Source organism: Rhinolophus hipposideros (assembly GCF_964194185.1).
Source record: "Rhinolophus hipposideros genome assembly, chromosome: 21".
Taxonomy (NCBI): domain Eukaryota; kingdom Metazoa; phylum Chordata; class Mammalia; order Chiroptera; family Rhinolophidae; genus Rhinolophus; species Rhinolophus hipposideros.
Genome location: NC_138067.1, coordinates 32,408,490 through 32,428,853, shown reverse-complemented (window position 1 = coordinate 32,428,853; position 20,364 = coordinate 32,408,490). Strand labels below are relative to the sequence as shown.

General features: G+C 48.2%; 1 protein-coding gene across 2 annotated transcripts in view; it reads left to right on the top strand.

The window, feature by feature from the left end:
* The first annotated feature begins 718 nt into the window (after window positions 1-718).
* KLHDC4 (kelch domain containing 4) overlaps window positions 719-20,364 on the top strand; it is a 41,589-nt gene continuing 21,943 nt past the window's right edge. Inside the window, exons 1-5 of one of the 2 annotated variants that reach the window (XM_081032947.1) lie at window positions 719-871; window positions 2,969-3,060; window positions 6,242-6,320; window positions 6,937-7,035; window positions 9,602-9,738. In XM_081032947.1, the coding sequence (XP_080889073.1) occupies window positions 773-871; window positions 2,969-3,060; window positions 6,242-6,320; window positions 6,937-7,035; window positions 9,602-9,738 (506 nt within the window). In that variant the 5' untranslated portion in view covers window positions 719-772. The remainder of the gene's footprint in view (window positions 872-2,968; window positions 3,061-6,241; window positions 6,321-6,936; window positions 7,036-9,601; window positions 9,739-20,364) is intronic. The other variant, XM_081032948.1, reaches the window with a different exon arrangement.

Below are 20,364 nucleotides of genomic sequence, written 5' to 3'. Positions count from 1 at the left end.
ACCACAGCATTCCAGGCCCCCCACACAAAGGGTCTTCCCACTTGTTATTACGTGGAGCCCAATACTAGAGTCCAGTCTCCCCGTGGGCTGTTGTGGTTCTCAGGCGTGGTCAACTAACGACCCCCCGAGGGTCATTAGCTCCGTCCTGCCGATGAAGAAGCAAGTCCCCTAACACAGGACGTTGGAGGAAAGTCACCCAGGAAGCGGACGGCAGGACTGTATTTCCCTGTTGAGCACAGTATCCTCAGCACCCGACGGCACTGGCACTTAATGCGGGGGAAGGGATTGTCTCTTCTCGGGGTCTGCGACTCCTTTTCAGCCTATGAACGTCTTTCGGGGTGGAGCCACAGCCATCATTTTATTTCCAAAAGGATCCAACGTAGAAAAACGTGGCTCCCTCGCAGAGTCACCCAACTGGGTCATTCCACACGGGGCTAAGCAATTTGCCCAAATACGAGAAGCAGCGAAGCCACCCTTCAGGCCGTGGCTGGGGAGCTGCGGAAAGACAGGGGCCGCGTCCCCCGGCAAAGCTGAGCCCAGAGGGAGGTGACCGGCGGGGAAGACGCGGGGCGGAACGGACCTGGCGCGGGCTGGCCACTTCCCGGCCGACGCCAGTCAGAGCAAGAGCACCCCACGGCCCTTTCCAAAGACTCCAATGGAAACAGCCGGCCCCGCCTGCCCGGAAGTGACGTACGCCCACACGCGGGTCCCCGCAGACGCACTTCCGGCGCGCCGCGCGCGGCTGTGCATCTCCCCGCTCGGACCCGGCGCGATGGGCAAGAAGGGCAAGAAAGAGAAGAAGGGCCGCGGGGCGGAGAAGACGGCCGCCAAGATGGAGAAGAAGGTGTCCAAGCGCTCGCGGAAGGAGGAGGTGAGCGTGGGTCACCTGGCGGGTCGGGCCCCGCGGCGCGCGCTCCCCGCGGCTGGCCTCCCGCGTCCGGTGGCGGCGTCGCCGGGTTGCGTCCTGCCGGGTGTCCGAGGGGCTGGCAGTGAAGGGTGGACGGAGCCGGGGTGAGCGGGAGCGCCTCTGCAAGGGGCGTGATGTGGGGCGCAGGGCTGAACTTCTGAGCCTCGCGCCCCTTGAAAAGGGGGAAGTATTGCCACGCGACCCCGAGCGGGGCGCGTCCGGGCGGTGCGTGCAGCCCCGAGGCCTTCGGCGACGGTTCAGGGGGACCACCGCTCGCTTCTTTCTCTCCCAGCCCACGGCCCCGCTCCCTCTTTCCTCTTCGCTCTCCCAGCGGGGTTTGCACGTGGAACAGGGCTGAGTGAAGCCTTCTCCTGCCTGTTGACTTGTTTCCCGGCTCCCTCGCCCGGGGCAGTGTCTCATGGTGAACGAGGGCCGTGTGCTGTCTGGGCTTTGAGCCTCACGACCAAGTGAATTGGGCGGCTTTGGCCGCCCCATCGCACAGGACATCAGCAGCTAACAGACGACACAGCTCAGGGTCACACACCTGGAAAGGGGCAAGCAGTGGGCGAGGTGAGAGAGGAAGTGGGTTGGCTGCAGGCAGAGCCTGTGCCCCCAATGAGTGGGGCATCTAAGCCTGCTCCCAACAAGAGAGACCGGGGGGAACGCCTGTCCTCGTGTGACTGGGGTTAAGGGCACAATGCTGGGCTTTCGTGCCAGCTTGTACCAGGCATTGGGGACGGGGTGGTCCACAGGACAGCCCATGCGGTAACTAATTACCCACGTAGAAGTAGCAGGATGGTGGATGCTTCCGTTGACGGCTGTGAGGGTGGCAATGGGCAGAGTCGCTTTGGACCCCGTTCTGTTAATATCCAGAAAAGTGGACGCTACAAACGACCAGTTACACGCCTAAAGGTTTACCTTGGAAAAATTCTCCCCAGCTACACAAAGCTAGGTACAGGAATGGCCATAGTATTATTGTTTATAAAAACCGAAAATTGGAGTTGGCCCAGATATTCATTCATCAGCGGGATGGGTGGAGAAGCTGTGATGGAGTAGTAGCTCCATCAGTAACAGTGGCTACTTCCGGGAGGTGAATGTGGTACACGCCGGAGAAGGGCAGGGGCAGGGGTGGTACCGGTGGCTGGTTAGGCCAGGGAATGTGGTGTTCCCATTAAAGGAACTGAGAGAAGCCAGTGCAGCGTGGAGTGAGGAGGTAGGGTGGGAAATGAGGCTGGAGGGGAAGAGGGGTCTGTAGGTATAGGAAGGACATCTAACTTACCTTCAGTGTGGAACGTGGAGGGCTGTATGTGGGTGTGTATAAGTGTGTGCATGGGGAGGGAAGGACGCAACGGGGGCATATCCCAGGTCTCAGCATGAGCAGGGTGGCGGTGAGCTTTCAAGAAGAGAATAAGCATAGAAACAATGACACACAGGTTAAGCTTCGCCTTGTGGGGATCCAAGGGGGAGGTTAATGCAGGGAGACAGGCACTGGCCTGTGGGTAACAAGACCAGGATTCAGTGCCACCCACCTGGGCAGGTAATCTTAAATCCGTGTCTGCAGTTGTAAAAATAGAGACTTGCACAGTGGCTGCAGCCCATAGTTGCTAAGCCCCCTCATGCAGGGTCTGTTCTAAGCAGATTGACAAGTCTTGCTTCCTTGGCGCTCCTGTTGTTTTGGCGGGAGGGAGGTAGAAACAGAAACTAAATAAATGAGCAAGAATTCTTATTATCAGACACTGTTATGCAGACAGCAAAGCAGGCTGGTGGGGTGGCCCAGGCTGGGTTTGCCGGGAGGTGGGTGAAGGTGCCAGCAAAAAGTCAGGGTGGGCTTGTCCAAGTGAAAGGCCATTCGGACCGAGTGTGAGGGTTTGCAATGAGATGATAAACGTGCAGAGTGCATGCGTCCTCACTTCCAAGAAAATTCCCTCTGAGGTCAAGCTCTGAGTGTTTTTGCGTTGTCAAATTCTGTGTCTATGGCGAGTGGGAAAGCTGACCCAGGCTTTTGAGCCCATAGTAGGAGTTAAGAAAACATCTCACACGTGACTGCTTGTCTGCTTTTAGGAAGACCTTGAAGCTCTCATAGCCCATTTCCAGACACTAGATGCCAAAAAGACTCAGATTGTGGAAACGCCCTGCTCTCCACCTTCACCAAGGTGAGCAAGACTCTTCATTGTAGCTTCTGACAGTTTTCTTGTATACATTGGAAAACTGCTTTAAATAGGCAGCATGTTTTCATCATAATCAGGTTCTTGGGACGTTTGCATCATTAAAAGCTGTTCCTGATCAGCGCTCACAAAACGTTTTTTTTCACTTTTCTTCTGAATAATGGGCAATTGGCTGTTCAGCTCTTTTGTCCATGCAGAAACATGGAAATGGGGTCTCAGCACAGCTAATCATCTGGGAAATTGTGCCTGGTTTGAAAGCTCCCCGACTGGTAACAATTTGTGGAGTAAGTGTTGTCCCACTTTGGTTCTGTGGTTCTTAAGTTGTTTTAAAAGTGCCTATCACAGGTAGAAATCTTGAAATCACAATAGCTTTTCGCTGTGTTTGTTTATAATGCTTTTAAATTCTTGTGAAAAATGTGATTATTAAATACAAATTGTGTAGAAGGCATTTTAAATGAATTTGTGAATTATGTGAAAACTCCAAGGCGTTTTTGTAGGATTTCAAACACTTGTGGGATAGATAAGCTAAAATGAGCAGGCTTTGCTCTTCATCTGCCGTCTTATTCCTCTGCATCAATTCTTCTGGTCTTTGAATTCCAGGTGTTTTATAATTTGATTTAGGGCTCTGTACTTCTTATATTTGCTATGCCAACAGAGCAGAGGCAAGACACCAAATGCACTGAGTTAGGAACCTAGAAAAGGCTGAGTGACTCTAACAGATAAATACCATGTCCTTCAGAGTAGAGGAAACGTGTTAACTCCACAAGCATCTGGAACTGTTTGGTTGAGAAGTGATGTGCTTTGTTTCCCTCAGAATGAGATTAGTCTCCCTAGAGCTGTCCTCAGCCTGAATGGAGGCCTGGGGTCCAGCATTTCAGGAAGGGTGGCAGTTACAGTGCTTCAGGAGGTACAGGCTCTGGGACCTGAATTCCACTGACCTGGGACCCGGGATTTAATCACACCTGTTCAGAGGGGTGTGTGTGTGTGTGTATGTGTGTGTGCATGTGTGTGTGTGTGTGTTTGTGTGCGTGGGCGTGCTCCATGATTACTCCCCTGAGCCAAATAAGCTGACAACAGCTTTCCAGCAGCTCCCCAAACTGGAGGGCCTTCCTGTTCTTCATTTAATAAATTCTGTTAGGAGTCTGGTTTTATTTTCCCCTATACTCGGCATGCTACCGTTGGAGCCAGACATAAGTTCCACATGCAGTAGATGTACTTTTTCATGTGACTTGTTGAAGCAGACAAGTCCTTGAGATCTTTAAGGCTTCATCTGTACAGCGCCCCTTAGGGAAGCCACTTGTGGATTATTTTTGGATGACATTTTAGAACTTTTCCTAAAGTAATACCCCAAAAGCCCGGTTTAATGTCAGGATATAATTTGAAACCTTGACGATTCCCTGGGTCTACTGGGAATGCTTGCTGACAAGGGAGCAGTTGATGGAACTGAGATATAATGAGATTAAGACGTTTTTGTTGGCCATCTTAGTAACATCTCACCTTCTCCCTCCCCATCATCCTGTGGGAACAAAACCATGAAAATTACCAACTTTTGTAAGAGTAGATCTCCTCTAAGTATTGGCTCAGGTGTAATTTAATGGGGAAATAAGGACAGGTCTGTCAGTTGCGTCAGTGTTTCAGGGTGCCTGTGTGTCTGTGACCTGGAGAAGGTGGGCATGGACAGCAGTGACACTTTGGTGCCCTGGGCCTAAATTGAATTGTTTCCCAAGTTGTGTTTGCTACTTTTCCACAGAAAATAAGTGTTAAGTGAGAACACGATTTGTGGTCAGAGAACTTCGGGAAACACTGGCTTCCTTTTTTTGAAAAATTTTTTTGCTGTGATAAAAATATATAACATAGAATTTTTATCGTAACCATTTTTAACTGGACAGTTCCATGGGATGCCTTACATTCACAATACTGTGCAACTATTACCGCCATCTATTTCCAAACATTTTTCATCACCCCAAATAGGAACTTGATACCCATTAATCAGTCGCTCTACAGTCCCCCTCCCCACAGCCCCTGCTGACCTCTGCTCTCTCATCCTCTGATTTGCCTCTAATAGCTATTTCATGGAAGTGGAGACATACAGTGTCTGACCTTTTCCACTTAGCATAACGTCCTCAAGGTTCATGCACATTGGAGTATGCCTCTGAACTTCATACCTTTTAAGACTGAACAGTAGTCCATGGATGGAGGGACCATATTTTATCTGTTTATCTGTTCATGGACCTTTGGATTGTTTCCACTTTGTGGCTGTTGCGAATAATGCTGTAATGAACTTTGCCATACAGGTATCTATTTGAGTCCCTGTTTTCAATTTTCTTGGCTACATACCTAGGCGTGGAGAATTCTGTGTGTTTAACTTTTTGAGGAACCATGAGACTGTTTGCCTAGCAGCTGCGCTGTTTTAATACCCGGTTCTTGACTGCAGAATTTCTCAGCCGATGAAATGTTTCTGTGTACAATACATCCCCAAGAGAAAAGGAGCTTTCCGATTTCCCAAACTTAGTTGATCTTGAAACCTTTTTTGCTGTTGAGTAGCTTCCTTTGGAGTTAGTGTATGGAACACACCTTGGGGAATACCACTGGAGGGGATTTTTGAAGGAAGGGCATTTTCCAGTGACTGACCTTCCCCGTCACCACAGCTTTCATTACTTTCCACTGAAATGGTGAGGCTGTACGTATAATTTCCTTATAGCCATTCTTTTGTCCTCGTGTGTGAAATAAGTAGAAAATGATTTGCATTTTTTTCTAGAGGGAAGTTATCTGGGATGTCTATTCAAATGCTTAAATATTGGACTTTTTAGAGAAGTTTTATTTGTGATTGAAGAGGACAGACCCTTAAAATAGGACAGTTTTGGACAATTGGGCACATAAGTAGGAGCACCTAGACTTGTCACTGCCTGGTGATTTTTAGCCGGCTGCTGTGGGAGCAGCCCAAGTCCTGCCCACCCGGGACAGGGAGCCTGGGTACTAGTGTCAGGGTCCAGACTGCTTTTAAGGGTGATGCCTTAGCTTCTGTTCTCAACCCCAGGCTCCTCTCTCACAGAAGTGTAGAGAAGGCTAGTTCCTGGTGGTAAAACACTCTGATGGAAGGGAAAACGGCTCTCACATTAGGATCAAATGGTTTGATTTTGTGTTGACCTACTGCTTTGATCTGTTGCAGGTTAAATGCCTCACTCTCTGCTCATCCTGAGAAAGATGAATTAATCCTTTTCGGAGGTGAATATTTCAATGGCCAAAAAGTAAAGTATATATTTTTTTCTTTTCCCCCCAAATTTCCATGGGTCTCATTTGGTGTAAAATTAATGTAAAGCAATGATATCAAATACTCACTGGTCCTTTAATTCCCCTCCCGTATGTCCCCCTTGCTGAGCCGTCAGGACTGGTTTGCGACGTTGTCCTTGACAAGCTGTCAGCATCCTTCAGTGACCTTTAGGGTCACCCCTTTTCCCACCTGCTTGAGGTTGACCAGCACCCTGCTCTTTCGGGTTGATTGTTCATGCTGTTCTTCCTCATGATGGATTTCCAAAGTTGTTTTGAAGAGAAAAAGTACGGATCCATTATAGAGCTAATTTTTACTTTTTCTTGTAAGCAGGCTAGAAAAATCTAGGTTTCAGAGTTGTATATTAAACAGTTACCAAAAGCCTTCTTTGCATGGTGGACAGATGGTTTTTTTCTTTGTCATTATCCCAAAGGATCCAGGGGACCAGCTGCACCCGCCCTGCATTGATAGGATTTACTTTGCTTTAGGAAACATATTTTCCAGGGAAGGCTAGCGATTGAGATCCTTCTTTCTACTGACCGTCGCTTGCATGGAAGTATCATTCATGATAGTAAAGTTCCTCTTCCTTTCTGCAGACGTTTTTATATAATGAACTCTATACCTACAACATCAGGAAGGACACCTGGGCCAAGGTCGAAATCCCGAATCCACCCCCGCGGCGCTGTGCTCACCAGGTATGTGTCGGTACTGACCCTCAGCCTCTCTGTTCCTGTTGGGGCTTTACTTCGAGGATTGTCTTAGAGACTTTTCGAGGTGGTAAATAATAGGGTGCCTGGTACAGAGAAGCCTCACACGTGGTCCTCACCGTGCTGTTTTCTAACTTGGACTTGTTACTGAGCTTTGCACGTCAGGGCCTTCATCTTCTAGGTGGTGTGATGATCGTATGAAATAATCCAGGTAAAAATGCCTAGGGTGGTGTCTGGCATGTAGCAGTCAGCACGTTGCTCCTCCATTCGAATAAGAGCCTCACATAGGCCCGCGGTCTGGTGACTAGGGAGATGAGAAAGAGAAAACAGTATTCAAAGACACGCGTAAATGGTGCCCGGAAGATAATGACTGTCGCGCGAATGAGCTGTAACCGGGGTCATGAAGCAGTTGCGCTGAGTCAGCATGTTGTTGGCTAGTTTCTGCTTGAGGAGAGCTCTGGCAAAGCTGTTACCCTATCAGGGAAGGGGGCCTGTTTCAGACCCTGTAAGCTCTGTCAGGAGAGGCACTGGTCGTCTTGTTCATTGTTATAACCCAGTACTTGGAACAGTGTCGGGGCTCAAAACACAATTTGAATGAGTGGGTACCCTCCAGGATGGAGAAAGGTCATTGTGTGCGCCCACCGCCGTGTGATTAAAACATCTCCGTGCTTCTCCTTTTTCTGATTCTGTGTTCTGAAGTAGCCTGCTGATCTGAAATTGGGGCTGAGAGGAGGACCCGCCTGCCCGAGCTGCGTGGATGGCTTGTGCCCATTAGGGTCGCAAGTGTTTGGACTGGTTTATCTTCTGGAAAAGAGGAATCCTCTTGCCTTCAGGTTTAAAGATTAGATCTTAGTAAGCTTGGATTTTAATAAATAAATGGGTCTTGATAATTTTGAGTCCATTCACCAGAGCCCACTCCAGTTCTCAAGAGTGAATAATCTACCCCAGGCTTCTGAGCTCGGGACCAAGTCCTTCTCCTCAGATACGCAGTTTACAGGTCAGCGAACCATAAAACCAGCCACATCATGACTGTCTTTGAAGCAGTGCCGTCCATCAGGTGGCACATCATTGAATATTCTCAAGGGAGGAGGGCTCTGTCGGTCACTGGCCAGCCAAAGGGCTGTGTGGCTCTGGTGGGTCTAGGCAGTCGTGGGTGGTTCCATTGTGGCCTCTGCGTCCTGGGCCTCCAGCACAACCACAGAGGGCAGGCCCTGAAAGGAGAGTGGACAGGAAAGACGTTCGAAGGTGAGGTGAGGGCTTAGCATTTGAGATGGAGGCCAACCTGGAGTTCTGGGGGAGGGGTCCCCGTTTTATGTGTGTTACCTTTTAGTCTTCGCTTCACCCTTCAACAAACAATCCAACCCAAAGCTCAAAAGCCCTAGACTAGATAGTGTATGAATTGCCTTTAAAATTCTCTCAATCTGTGTTTCTTGTATTTGCATCTATAAAGGTTATTTTATGTGACGTAGGATCCACTCTTATCTTGGCTGTCTGAAATACATTCCCTTACACGGTGTTTTCCTTTTCTGGGAAGGCTTTCTTAATCACACGCTTGGACTTGTTTTTCTCCTCTTGTGAAGGATCTAGCATGGCGATCGATCTCCAGTCTGGAGTCTGGAATGTTGTCCTCGCCCCGTGGAGATGGAGCTTTCAGTGGGGTGATGGGAAACTCAACAAGAGGGTCACCGGAGGGACACCCAGAGCCGTGGGCAGCGTGTGTTTTGCTGATACTGATGCAGGGTCTTGGAAGTTGGGTGTTCTTGCTTTATTTTCATTGAGTTAGTGAGTAACCTTGGGAGTGTGAAATGGAATTCTGCTCATGGGATGTGAGCCCTGGAGTTCCTGTTCTCAGCTGCTTCCCCCACTCAGGTAGGCACATTGGTTCATGGGATGTGCCCGTGAGCCGCTTGTTCTGTGAGTGCTTCGATACTCTGCTAAGCCCAGTAATACACTTCGAAATATGCATGTCCCATGGGGCATGATGCCAGGTTAGCGTGGCTTACGTGCTGTTATCCCCTCTTCTGTGCGAGAGCCTCCTGCGTGTGGGGTCCAAAGGACATTGTCTTCACTGCTTCTCTGTGCCTTCCTATTATGCTTAAATCTTTTAAAAATAAATGTTAATGGTGTTACGTAAACATTATACATCACACGTTTCATTCGTGAGTGCCAGTGCTTAATAGCTAGGAAAGGGATTAATGAGGGCAGGTAAACAGCTTTATTATAGATATTTAATAAAAAAATATTGTCAGTTTGGGTTACGACTGTTGTTAACTTCTGGTATAATTGTGTCCATTTTAATGAGATATGGGGTCTAAATGTAAGTAGATGCTAATTTTACAACCTAGGACTGCATGAAAGTTTATTAGGGTTTTGACTTGGGAGGCTTTGTTGATGGGGGATTTTTCCAGAGCTTTCCCCTTAAGCTCTGGAGTGTGGGTGCTGGCCGAGACTAGCGTGTGCCGTGCTCTGCTGGGGCTGCAGGTGCTGGTCCCCACCGTGGAGCCAGCTGCAGGCTGTTCCGCTGTGCCCTGACCTGTTACGTTTCTTTCCACAGGCTGTGGTGGTGCCTCAGTGCGGCGGGCAGCTCTGGATCTTTGGGGGCGAGTTTGCTTCTCCCAGTGGAGAGCAGTTTTACCACTACAAGGATCTCTGGGTCCTGCATTTGGCCACCAAAACCTGGGAGCAAGTCAGGTAAGGCGCTGGGTGACGAGCCCCAGCTCTGGGCGTGGCTCCTGCCCCGTGCCCGCATTCTCAGTGCACAGTGATGGGATCAGGTCTCGTAGAATCCCAGGGCTCCAGGGGTCACGATTGCAGAGCCTGGAGAGACCAGCCGTGCTGGTAACTGCAGGAAAGAAAGAGCTGCCGTTTTCTCTGCACCCTTCACAGGGAAGCCCGGCGCGGCCGCAGCTGCTCGATGCCTGGCTTTGGTGAAGGCGTTGCCAGAATTGCAGGGAGCAGCACTGAATCTGGGCTTATATTCCTACTCCTCCCTTGGCCATGTCTACATTGATCATATTGTAGTACAGTTGGGCATCTACGTTATCTCCTTAGAGGCAGCTCTGGGTTTCGGCTTGCTGGAATGGAGCTGTGGTATTTATTAAAAGGGGGTGCTCTGTCTAGGTCTAACTGACGTAGAAACAGTGGGGCTAAGAGGAAGGACGGGGAATGTCTTTCTGTTGCTCTTCAATAAACTGGGCTCAGCCATCATTGGAGGCTGATTTCTGCATCTGTCAGTGACATTGGTATGTGGTTGTCACATTTACCATCGTACTTCACCACTGGAGTCATCGGTTAGAGCTGCACGCCTGACTCTGTGTGGAGACACAGAGTGGAACTAATGTCTGCATATAAATTATTTATGAGAAGAAACCTAGGAATGTGACAGATTGAAAGTAGAGTTATGTGGCTTCCTTCTTCTGGGGTGCGCGTGCCTGATTGCTGGGCTGTGTATGCCATGTTGCAGGGTGCTTTCGTCCACTGCTGAAGCAGCAAACTATGGTTTCCTCGCCTTGGTGGACCAGGTGGCTGCATTGCGGAATTCAGTAGTGGTGCAAAAGGTTTTCAGGTCCTGGGACTTCCATTGGAGGGGAGCCTCCCTCCCAGGAGGGTGCGCTAGGTTGTTTGGTGATGAGGCTCTTAGGAGATCGCAGGGCTGTAGAGGCCTGATCTGCTGGGCTTCAGGCCTGGAAGGGGACTAATGACGTGAAGAGTCCATGGTGCAAGTGGAAAGTGGAAGGAGATTCGCTGACCTGCTGGAAAAGGACTCAGTAGCCATCTGAATGGAATTGGAACCAGAAAGAGCCTTGGTGTGTATATCACAGAGGACAGACTTCATTTTCCTTTCTCTCACTTGCTTTGGGAAAGCTCCACTGTCTTAGTAGGCACAGCAGTCAAGAACTTATTTTCATGTTAAAATTGATTTCATTGTGTATATGTTGAAACATAAGTCATTTTCCCCTTAATTTAAAAAGCATTTAGGTCTAGAGCCATACAATCTGTTGTCTTGCTTTGTTTCAGTTTTTTTGAAACCCAGTTTTATTTATTTGCTCATTTGTTCATTGTTGGTGAATTGATTCTTGATATTTTCATAGCATTTTTATCAGCTTTGGTAACTTTGTCCATAATTTACGGGTGAGGGAACAGTAAACTTCTCCATGAAAGAGTATGTACCAGTCTGATAGCTCCTCAGCAGGGCCTGGGACTAACGGTAACACTTCTGTGGGGTGGTCCTGCAGTGACATTCTAAGCTCGTCTGTGACATGCATGTTTTCTCGTGGCCTTCCGACTTTTCGAGTTCCGTAACGTGCATTGTGGGTGTTTGTTCCAAAGAAGCAGGAAGGCAGTATTGGTGCGTGGTCACTTTGCACAGCTAGCTGTGGCCGCTGTCCCCAAGACAGACACGGCCGCTCTCACCTCAGTGCGCAACTCGAGCTGCCTCCTGGTGCTGTCAGCTCAGTTATGTCTACGCAGTATTTGGGGCGTCTGTCCTAACTCAGAAATTGTCTCTGATTAATAGTCTCTCACCGCTTGAATACTTGCTTATTGTAATTAAAATGTGAAGTTTTTTTTTTTTTTAAAGTACAGTGTAAAACCTATTAAAAACTAATGTGAGGGACAGCCGGTTGGCTCAGTTGGTTAGAGTGCAGTGCTCATAACCCCTGGGTTGCTGGTTCGATCCCCATATGGGCCACTATGAGCTGCGCCCTCCACAAGTAGATTGAAACGACTACTTGACTTGGAGCTGATGGGTCCTGGAAAAACACACTTAAAATAAATAAAAGTTAAAAAAATAAAAAAGAGCTTATGTGAAACTACAAAGATAAAATTCAGTTGCCATTCTTAACTCCTGTATTTTAGTTTAGGTAGAGTGGTGGGGCCTGAAAAAGGATATGTGCTTTAGCTTTTGTGTAAATTGCCATTTTTCAAGGCTTCCTTCTGGGTGGTGGTCTCTTCTTCTTTATGGGTGAGATGAGCAGAGAGACTGACAGCGTTGCTTTGAACTGTTCCCTTCGGTGGCCAGGGTGCAATGGGTGCATTTCACCGAACTCATGGTCTCTGAGGGCCATATGGGAGTGTCTGTCTGACTAGAAAGGTGCGGCCAATTGCGTACAGGTCTGGAAATCAGGAGATGGACCGTCTGTCCCCACCTCTGATCTTGTTTTGTTAGCCAGTAGTTTTTAAATGACTAGCTTAATTTCTGTGTTTCTGCAGCTCAGCAAAGTTTAGTTACTGCTGCTTCACATGTTTATGGTTATGAGATGTTTTAGGTTTGAGGCTTGCTCAGTTTTTAAGGCCCCTGATGGGATGTAGAAAATCATAAGTGGTATACACGAGATATTTGGTGACAGATGTCCATTTCCCTGTCTTCGTTGTCTCCCGCCCTTACTCATCTTGGGCTCTGTGCTCCAGCCTTCCTAAAACACTCGGTGCCTTGACCATCCCTGCAGTTGCAGCCCTTCCACCACCCTGCCCCAGGTGTGTCTTGAAGACCGTCAAGGAGAGCGCACCCCTGGTGTAGCCCCTTGTCTGACTGTTAGTTGTCTGTAACCCATCATACCCGGGAACCACGCGTATCTGGGCAGGGCTTCTAAGTCAATCACTGCAGCGGGAGCCACAAGAGAGGGACAGATCTGACTGTATGAAGTGTTAAAGTTTTTGTATGGGAACTGATGCCACAAGGCAGTGGAGAATAGTGACAGGTGGGGAGAAAGTGCCTGCAATGCAAAGTGAGCCCGTGTTCACAATAGAGGTCTTTTGTAAGGTGATAAGCAGTGAGCGGCTTGACAGAAAACTGAGCAAGGGACATAAAGAGGCCGGTCACAAATGGCAGGCACCAAAAAGGGGTCCCATTCAGTGTTGGCGAGCGTCAGGGTGTCGGCAGCATCTGCCATCCATCATCATTCAGATGTGCGTACCCTTTGAGCCCGAATTCACTTTTAGGAATATACCTGAAGGAAATACTCTATTTAACAGACCCTAAAGAAGCACTCCTCCAGCACACAGCATTCTCGTTTGCGTGCTGGATTTCCTCTTTCAGGTACTTCCCAGCGTTGCAGGTACTAACAGACTTCAGGCTGGCTGCCCCCTGGAATAAACAGTTTTTCTGGCCTTGTCTAAACCTGGAAGGGGCACCTTACAGCTCGGTTAGGGTTTCCGAGCTGGAGTGGCTGGGAGATTTGTCAGCCCAGGGAGATGGCTCAGCGCTGAGACAATACCCCCATGACTCTATTAGTGATTCTGAGACTTTTGTGCACCAAAGGCTGTTAAAATGCACGTTTCTGCCCTAACCCCGAATACCAAGTCTGATTCATAGCAGCGTAAGGTGGGGCTCAGACGTCTGCATTGTACATTAACCCCTCCCCATACCCCTCAGCGGCTGTGATCCAGGTCGCCCTGCACCGCAGCTAGAGGCCTTGCTTACTGGTCCATCGGCCTTGGTTACTGGTGGGTTTCATGCTGACTTTGAGCATTGCTTACTGAGCTGAAAATGTCTGCTGCCCTTTCAAGAAGTAAGAAAACTCATGTAAAATGCCTCTTAGATCCTTAGCAATTCAGGTCGTGTAACTACTGCTTTTGAAGTTCACGACGTATTCCAAAATGAAAGCATCGCCCAACTGTTGTTCAGCAGGCCTGTGCAGGCTTAATTGACATGGCTCAATGTAACCGTGGAAAAGTGCAGGTAGACTGGTTATTAAAGTCGGCCTATTGATTCCAGGAGCTAGGTTACAGCACGTGGGATTTGGACTTAACCGCTGCTGCTGCTCATAATTGGACTCGGTTATTAGTACACTGACGTAACGGCCATTACTGAGAGGACACTGCTGGCAGTTTATCCTCTGTGATTTTTCCTTATTGATCTGAAAGAAAAGGTAAGGAGAGTCCGCCAAAATAAAATGAAGGCTCATTGTCCGTTTCTGGGGACTATTCGCTGGGCCTGGGAGAATCCACGTGATGTGGGGCTCACATCACTTGAAAAATACAGGAAGAGTTGACTATGAGCTGAAATTATTTCGTTACCATGATTTGGCCTGGCACTCTGCATCCCCTTTTTAGTATTATTTTTCACTCCCTTGGAGGTAGTTCTACAGTCGGGGAAACAGAGTGAGAAAGGTTACGTATTGGTCAAGGCCATCAGAGGCCGAGTTAAATCAGCATCTGTCATTTGTCCCTTTCTTGGCCTTTAAACAGGTTTCTCTTGTGGCAGGGCAGGATGTATTTCCTCTTGCTAGCTGGTGACTTTCAATTTATACGATACGTGTTTTTTCAATGTTGATATTCTGATTCAAGTTAGGTTTCTGATACAGCAAGTGTGTCCAGTCCATCCTTACATGGGCTGGTCTGAAGAAACAAGAGCAAGAAAAGGTGGGGTTGTCCCTGAGTAGTTAGATGAGGACTGTCTTTCTGAGGTCAGGTGGTGCACGCTCACGTCAGGTCACTGGAAGGGCGTCCTGACCGAGTGCTCCCTGCGAGGTCTTGTGTTTAGCAGCTGCATATGGAGACGAGCACAGGCTCTGAGTCCCAGCCTCCTGGTGCCGTGTCCTGCCAGTGGAAGCTGAGTGACCTGAGCCGGTCCTACTAGCACCCCAGCACCCTGAGTGGTGTCAGAGTGCCTGTGTGGGGCATATAACAGGGACCAAATGCAGCCATCAGCACCCAGGCAGCACCCTGCAGCCGCTGTCCGCTCAGAGGACGGCCTCTTCCGATGGTGCTGATGGCCCCAAAGGGACCGAATACCAGTTTGGTTTTTGAAAAAGTGCTTTTTTTTTTTAAAGTAAACTTGAACGAAGTAAAATATATAAAAAAATGCACAGTCATGTGCAGCTTGATGAACTGGACAGAGTAAACACACATGTGTGCTCCGATGCAGGAGGCAGCTGTGAGCATCCCAGAAGCCCCGTGTGCCCTTGTCAGGCACGCCCCCGTGCCTGCCTCCACGCAGATTAGGTTTGCTTGGTTTGGACGTCGTCTGAGCGGGCTCTTACAGAATATACCCTGGTGGCTGGCTGTTTTCACTGAGCATTATTTTTGTGAGATTCCCCTGTGTTGCAGGTGGTACTAGTTCATTTTGGTGCTATACAATATTCCTTCATAGGAACATGTCACTGTGTTTGACTGGTGGTGGGCATTGGGAGGTGACCAGTTTCCGGTTATTACAAATGGTGCTGCTGTCAGCATTCTTGTACGCATCTTATGATGAACGATATATGCGTTTCAATTAAGTGTATGTCTAAGATTAGAGTAAGGCGATGGGGGCACAGGATTACCTGCGTTCAGCTGTAGCATGCCCTGGCAAAACATTTCTCACCCTGTGATGCTGGTTTACAAAACCATGAGCTGGGCAGGAGCTGCTCCATCCAGGCCGGTGCAGGGCATTTTCAGTCTCTCTTGGTTTTACCATTCTGGTGGTGTGTCCTTAGCACATTTGACAAGAAATGGGCACTTAGTAATACCGGGGGTGCCAAAAAGATGGATACAAGTGGACACTTTAGTCAGCGTTGCTCAAGCAGTAGTTCGCCGTCATCAGAAATGTCTGGACGCTGATGGTAACCACTTTGAGCACCTCTTGTAATTGCGGAAGACAAACGTGACTTGTGTTCATCTTTTGTTATCAGTACATATTGAGTATTACAATTTTAATAGTTTTTTTCCTTTCTTAAAACATGTATACATTGTTTTGGCACCCTCTGTATTTTATTGTCTTCATTTATGCACATTCTGCATTCTAGAAACATTTCCTTGACATCATCATGGTTTGAAAATGAGAGGAAAAATCCTAGGGTTACTAACGTCACGAAGACCAAAGCTTAAATGAAATGTCAGCATCGGCCCCCTCATTTTACATTGCACATGTATGACCAGCTTTAAAAGATATTTTGACATTCCCTTCAGTCTCTGTCTTCAGTGGGAGGTGCCTGCAACACTGCCTTGATTAAAAAAAAGGGGTGGGGGGGCCTTATTTGGCAACATAGATTCTGTATACTGACTTTATTGTTATAAAATATATTCGTGCAATCGTCTCCCCTTCCCCGGCTGCATTTCCTGCAGGAAGCAGGGAAGGGAAGTGTGTGTGTGTGTGTTAAGTGTGTGTGCACCTGTGTGACTGAGGGAAGTGCGACACCTAAGCGGCTCACATCCGCCCGCCTGCTGTGTTGCTCACAGGACAGCAGCTTTTACGTGTCTCAGTGGAGGACCTGCAGCGGGCCTGGGGAGAGGAAATGGATTTAAAGAATTACCTTTTCCCTCCCCTTTAAACAAGTGAGTGGCTGATCATTGAAGGTCTGTCGTTGATTATCAGGAAAAACAACCCTGAAATAGTGCGACACTGGAATGGCTGGTGTCTTCGCTTGCTCAGGCTGCTAAACAATACCATAAACCAGGGGGCTTGAACAACAGACACTGGAATTGATTTCTCCCAGTTCTAGAGGCTCGAAGTCTAAAATTAAGGCGCCGGTAGATTGGGTGTCTGGGGAGGGCCTTGGTTCCTGGTTCATAGACGCCGTTGTTTCGCTGTGTCCTCACATGGCTTGTCCTTGCTCATGGAGAGAAGTCTTTCTTCTCATGTTGTAAAGGCACTGGGCCCCTTGTCAGTGTCTGCTGCAGTGTCTCCTGCTGCCCTCGGAGACCGGCGGACCAGAGTGCACCCCTGTGCGTCACGGTGACCAAGGTCGTGTGCGCTGAAGGGCAGCGGCCTGGTGCAGGGCGGCACCTACTGTGCATAGAAGAGAACGGGCCAGTGGTGTCGGGTCCATCACAGGAGTGACTGAAGATGAGCATGGATTCCACGTCCGTCCACATGGAGATAATACACAAGGCTGTACTGGTGCAAGTCCACGTTCAGTCTCTGTCCAGGACACACGGTGGGCCGAAGAATCAAGAGGCGCGTGGGAGATCTGGGCAGCGTGACTGCTGGCAACGGTGGTGTGGTTAACGTGTCTACTGAAGATTCTGGGTCGCACTCTCAGGCGGCCATTCCATCGTTGGACGCGTAATGGTGGTCCATGAACAGCCAGATGACATGGGCAAAGGTGGAAATGACAAAAGTGAAAAGATGGGAAATGCTGGAGGTCATTTGCCTTATGCAATTGGGATCGCCCAGTAAACATCCCCTGGGATGAGGTCTGAGTCCTAATAACTCATCTGTTATCCTGCTAGCTGTAGAAATTTAACTTCATAAACATTAAACGCTGGATTCTTAAAAATAAATAAATAAATAAATAAATCAAGGCACTGACTCCATCATGGGTGCCCCACCCTCGTGACCTCATTTCAAACCCAATCACTCTCAAAAGCCCCGCCTCCAAATACCATCACATTGGGGGGTAGGGCTTCAATATATGAATTTGGGGAGGACACGGACATTCAGCGCATAACAGCTAGTACCTGGTGTTTGCAAATTATCTTTCCTTTGACAAAGGTGGTTGTATCAGTGAGGGCCTAATCAGGAAGACATGAAGGAGAGCGCGCACACCTGCGATGGAGAGAGCCACATGGCACTGGCTAGCCCGGGGGGGTGGGGTGTCTGGAGCTGGAGAGATGCCAGTGCTCCCGAGAAGGCAGAGATGAGGTGGGGGAGGGGCCATGTCCTGGTCCTTTCCCTCTCCTCCCACTGGTGCCTGTCGCCCTGGGGGGATTTCTCTGTGACAGCGAGCAGAGCCGGGAGCTGCGGGGCAGGAAGTGCGTGTGTAGCCAGAGTGCTCAGGCGTCTTTACCCCTCCTCCAATCATAGCAGGCCTGCCCTACCAGCTCTTCAGGTTGCCTGTTTGTTAGAGCTCCGTTAGGTCCACCTACCACACTTAAAAGCTAGCATCTCTACAGGCGAACCCCACATTCCTCCCTTATCCCTTGGAGGAGATGCAGTTGCGTAAGGGGAGAAGAGTTTGGCACCCTTTCTCCATTTATTTCTAAAACCGGTGCCATCCCAGCTAGTCATCTGTGACTCGTGAACCACAGAGGGAGGCCAGGCTACTTACAGAACTCAGCTATTTTCAGATGTCGTTCACATGCCAAAAACATTACCTTTCAAAATGTATAATTCGATGGTTTTTAGCATAGTCACAGAGTGGTACAACCATCACTTCTAATTAAAGTTAGAGTGTTTCCATCACCCCAAAGAAGACTCCGTTCCCACTTCCACTCAGCCCCTCACCCCAGTTCCTCCTTGCCTCTAGTCCTTGGTAACTTCTAATCTGCTTTCTATCTCTGGACTTGCTTATTATAGCTTTTTCATATAACTAGAATCCTATAATATTTGTTCTCTTGTGACTGGCTTACACTTAGCATGTTTTTAAGGTTCATCCATTCTGCAGTATGTGTCAGAATTTAATTCCTTTTTTACAGCTGAATAATATTCCATTGTTTGGATGTACCACATTTTGTTTATCCATTCAGTCATCGATGGACATTTGGGTTGTCTCCACTTTTCCACTCTTGAGAGAAATGCTGCTATGAACATTTGTGTACAACTAATACATTTTTATATGCATCGAAGCACTTTGTAGACGATCAATAAAAATTGGTTGCGTGAAAAATAATATACATAAATGTATGAGTGTGTGTGTGCGTGTGTGCACACTGGTTTCTCTTGATTTAGGAAAGGAGCCAGCGTTTGGTCTTCACCTAAATCCACTTAATGTATATACCTTAAAGCTATGTCTGAGAAGAGCTGACATCCTAGAAAAGAAGAATCATTAGCAGAATGATTCAGAGTTACAGTCCTGTTGAGGGCAATAACGAGTTAGCTGAAATCAGACCTTGGCCCACAATTGTAAAGTATGTGCATCTTGGGGTGTGACACATGCATATGGAAATGGAAACACATGTGCTCTGCTCTCTGGCTTCTACAGTGAGCTCATTGGGCTCATGGGCTGAGGCTCTTTCAACTTCACAGTGAGGCAGGTTTTGTTAACAGCCACGCAGCAACTGCGAGTGAAGCCAGTGAAGCCAGGAACCCCTAGAAGTGGGAGTGGAGGCTTGTGTGGACGCCCTGCTCCTTCACTGCTGATTGACAATTGTGTTGATGTGCTTATGTGTAAGGAGGGGGGTGAGGACCAACACATAGAAAGCAGGATTTGTAGAAGGCAAAAGATGTGTGAAATTGAAGACTGTCATTAGGGTATGTGGTCATTTTTTTGGCCCATAGATTTCTTTAGTGCGAGAACTCTGACTTCACTGGGGATAATTTAATATCTTAATCAGTGGTTGAAAGTACCAGTTCTGGGACCAGACTGCCTCGATTTAAATTCTGGCCCTGCCGCCAACCAGCTTAGTGTGTTTCTTGACTTCTAAGTCTTGCTTTTTCTCATCTGTAAAATGGGATTAAAGATAATATCTGCACCATGCGGTTGTGAGGAAGAAATGCCCATAGCATAGAATACACACTCTGTTAGTGGTAGTTTTCTTAGTAATAGTTAAAATAAAAATAAAACCAGAACACATTTGATGGGCTGCCTGGATTCTAGAGACTGTTACTAGTTACTCCGTACGATGTGATAAAATCCCCTATCCTGACTGAGTCCCAAATCCACTGTTCGATTTAATACTTGGAAAAGTGGGACCAAATGCCAAAGTCACACTGATTGAAAGGAAAAAGAGCTGCTCTTGCTCACGGCTCCTGCTTGGGCCACGCCGTCACCATTCTTGGAGGAGGAGCCTTTCCTAGTCCTAGGATGAGCCCCTACACTCAGTTCCCTGGTGCTTGGCCTGTGTGACCGTGCCTCTCAGGGCTTACAAGAGCGATTATCCCTTTGCTTATTAAATGTTTCGGCGCTGTCTGGTACGGCACGGCACTATGGCTGTAATCTTGTAAGGTGTAAACTTTAAGATACCTCCGGGAAGCATTTACATACTCAGTGCTTCACACTTTGTTTATGCCCTAAGCCCAGGGAGTTATTTGATGCTTGTGCATTTTCTATAAATGTCACCACAGTGGCCCCTGAGTGACAACTCGCCCTGTTGGGATGGCGTTGTACACGTGACTCAGAGGCACTGAAAGTACTCACTCCCACAACATTACACATGTATTTTTGTGCTGTGTATAGATGGGGCTGAGTACGGTATGGTAATTTTTTAAGACTCCATATTTAGGAGTGACGGCAGTTGAAAAGTGCCTGTTGGAGATTCAAATATAAATAGGCTTTTTTGGGTGGCTTTATTTTTCTAAAGGGGTATGTGGGGTCTTTTTATAGAAAAAGTTTCCCTTTTTGGTTACAAGACACACTGGTACTTGACTACTGCCACAAAAAGTAAATCGAGTCCTTTGCGCCTGGCTCACTGGAGGACAAAACCCCCTTTGGATTAGTAGGCAGAAAGCCAACAGGA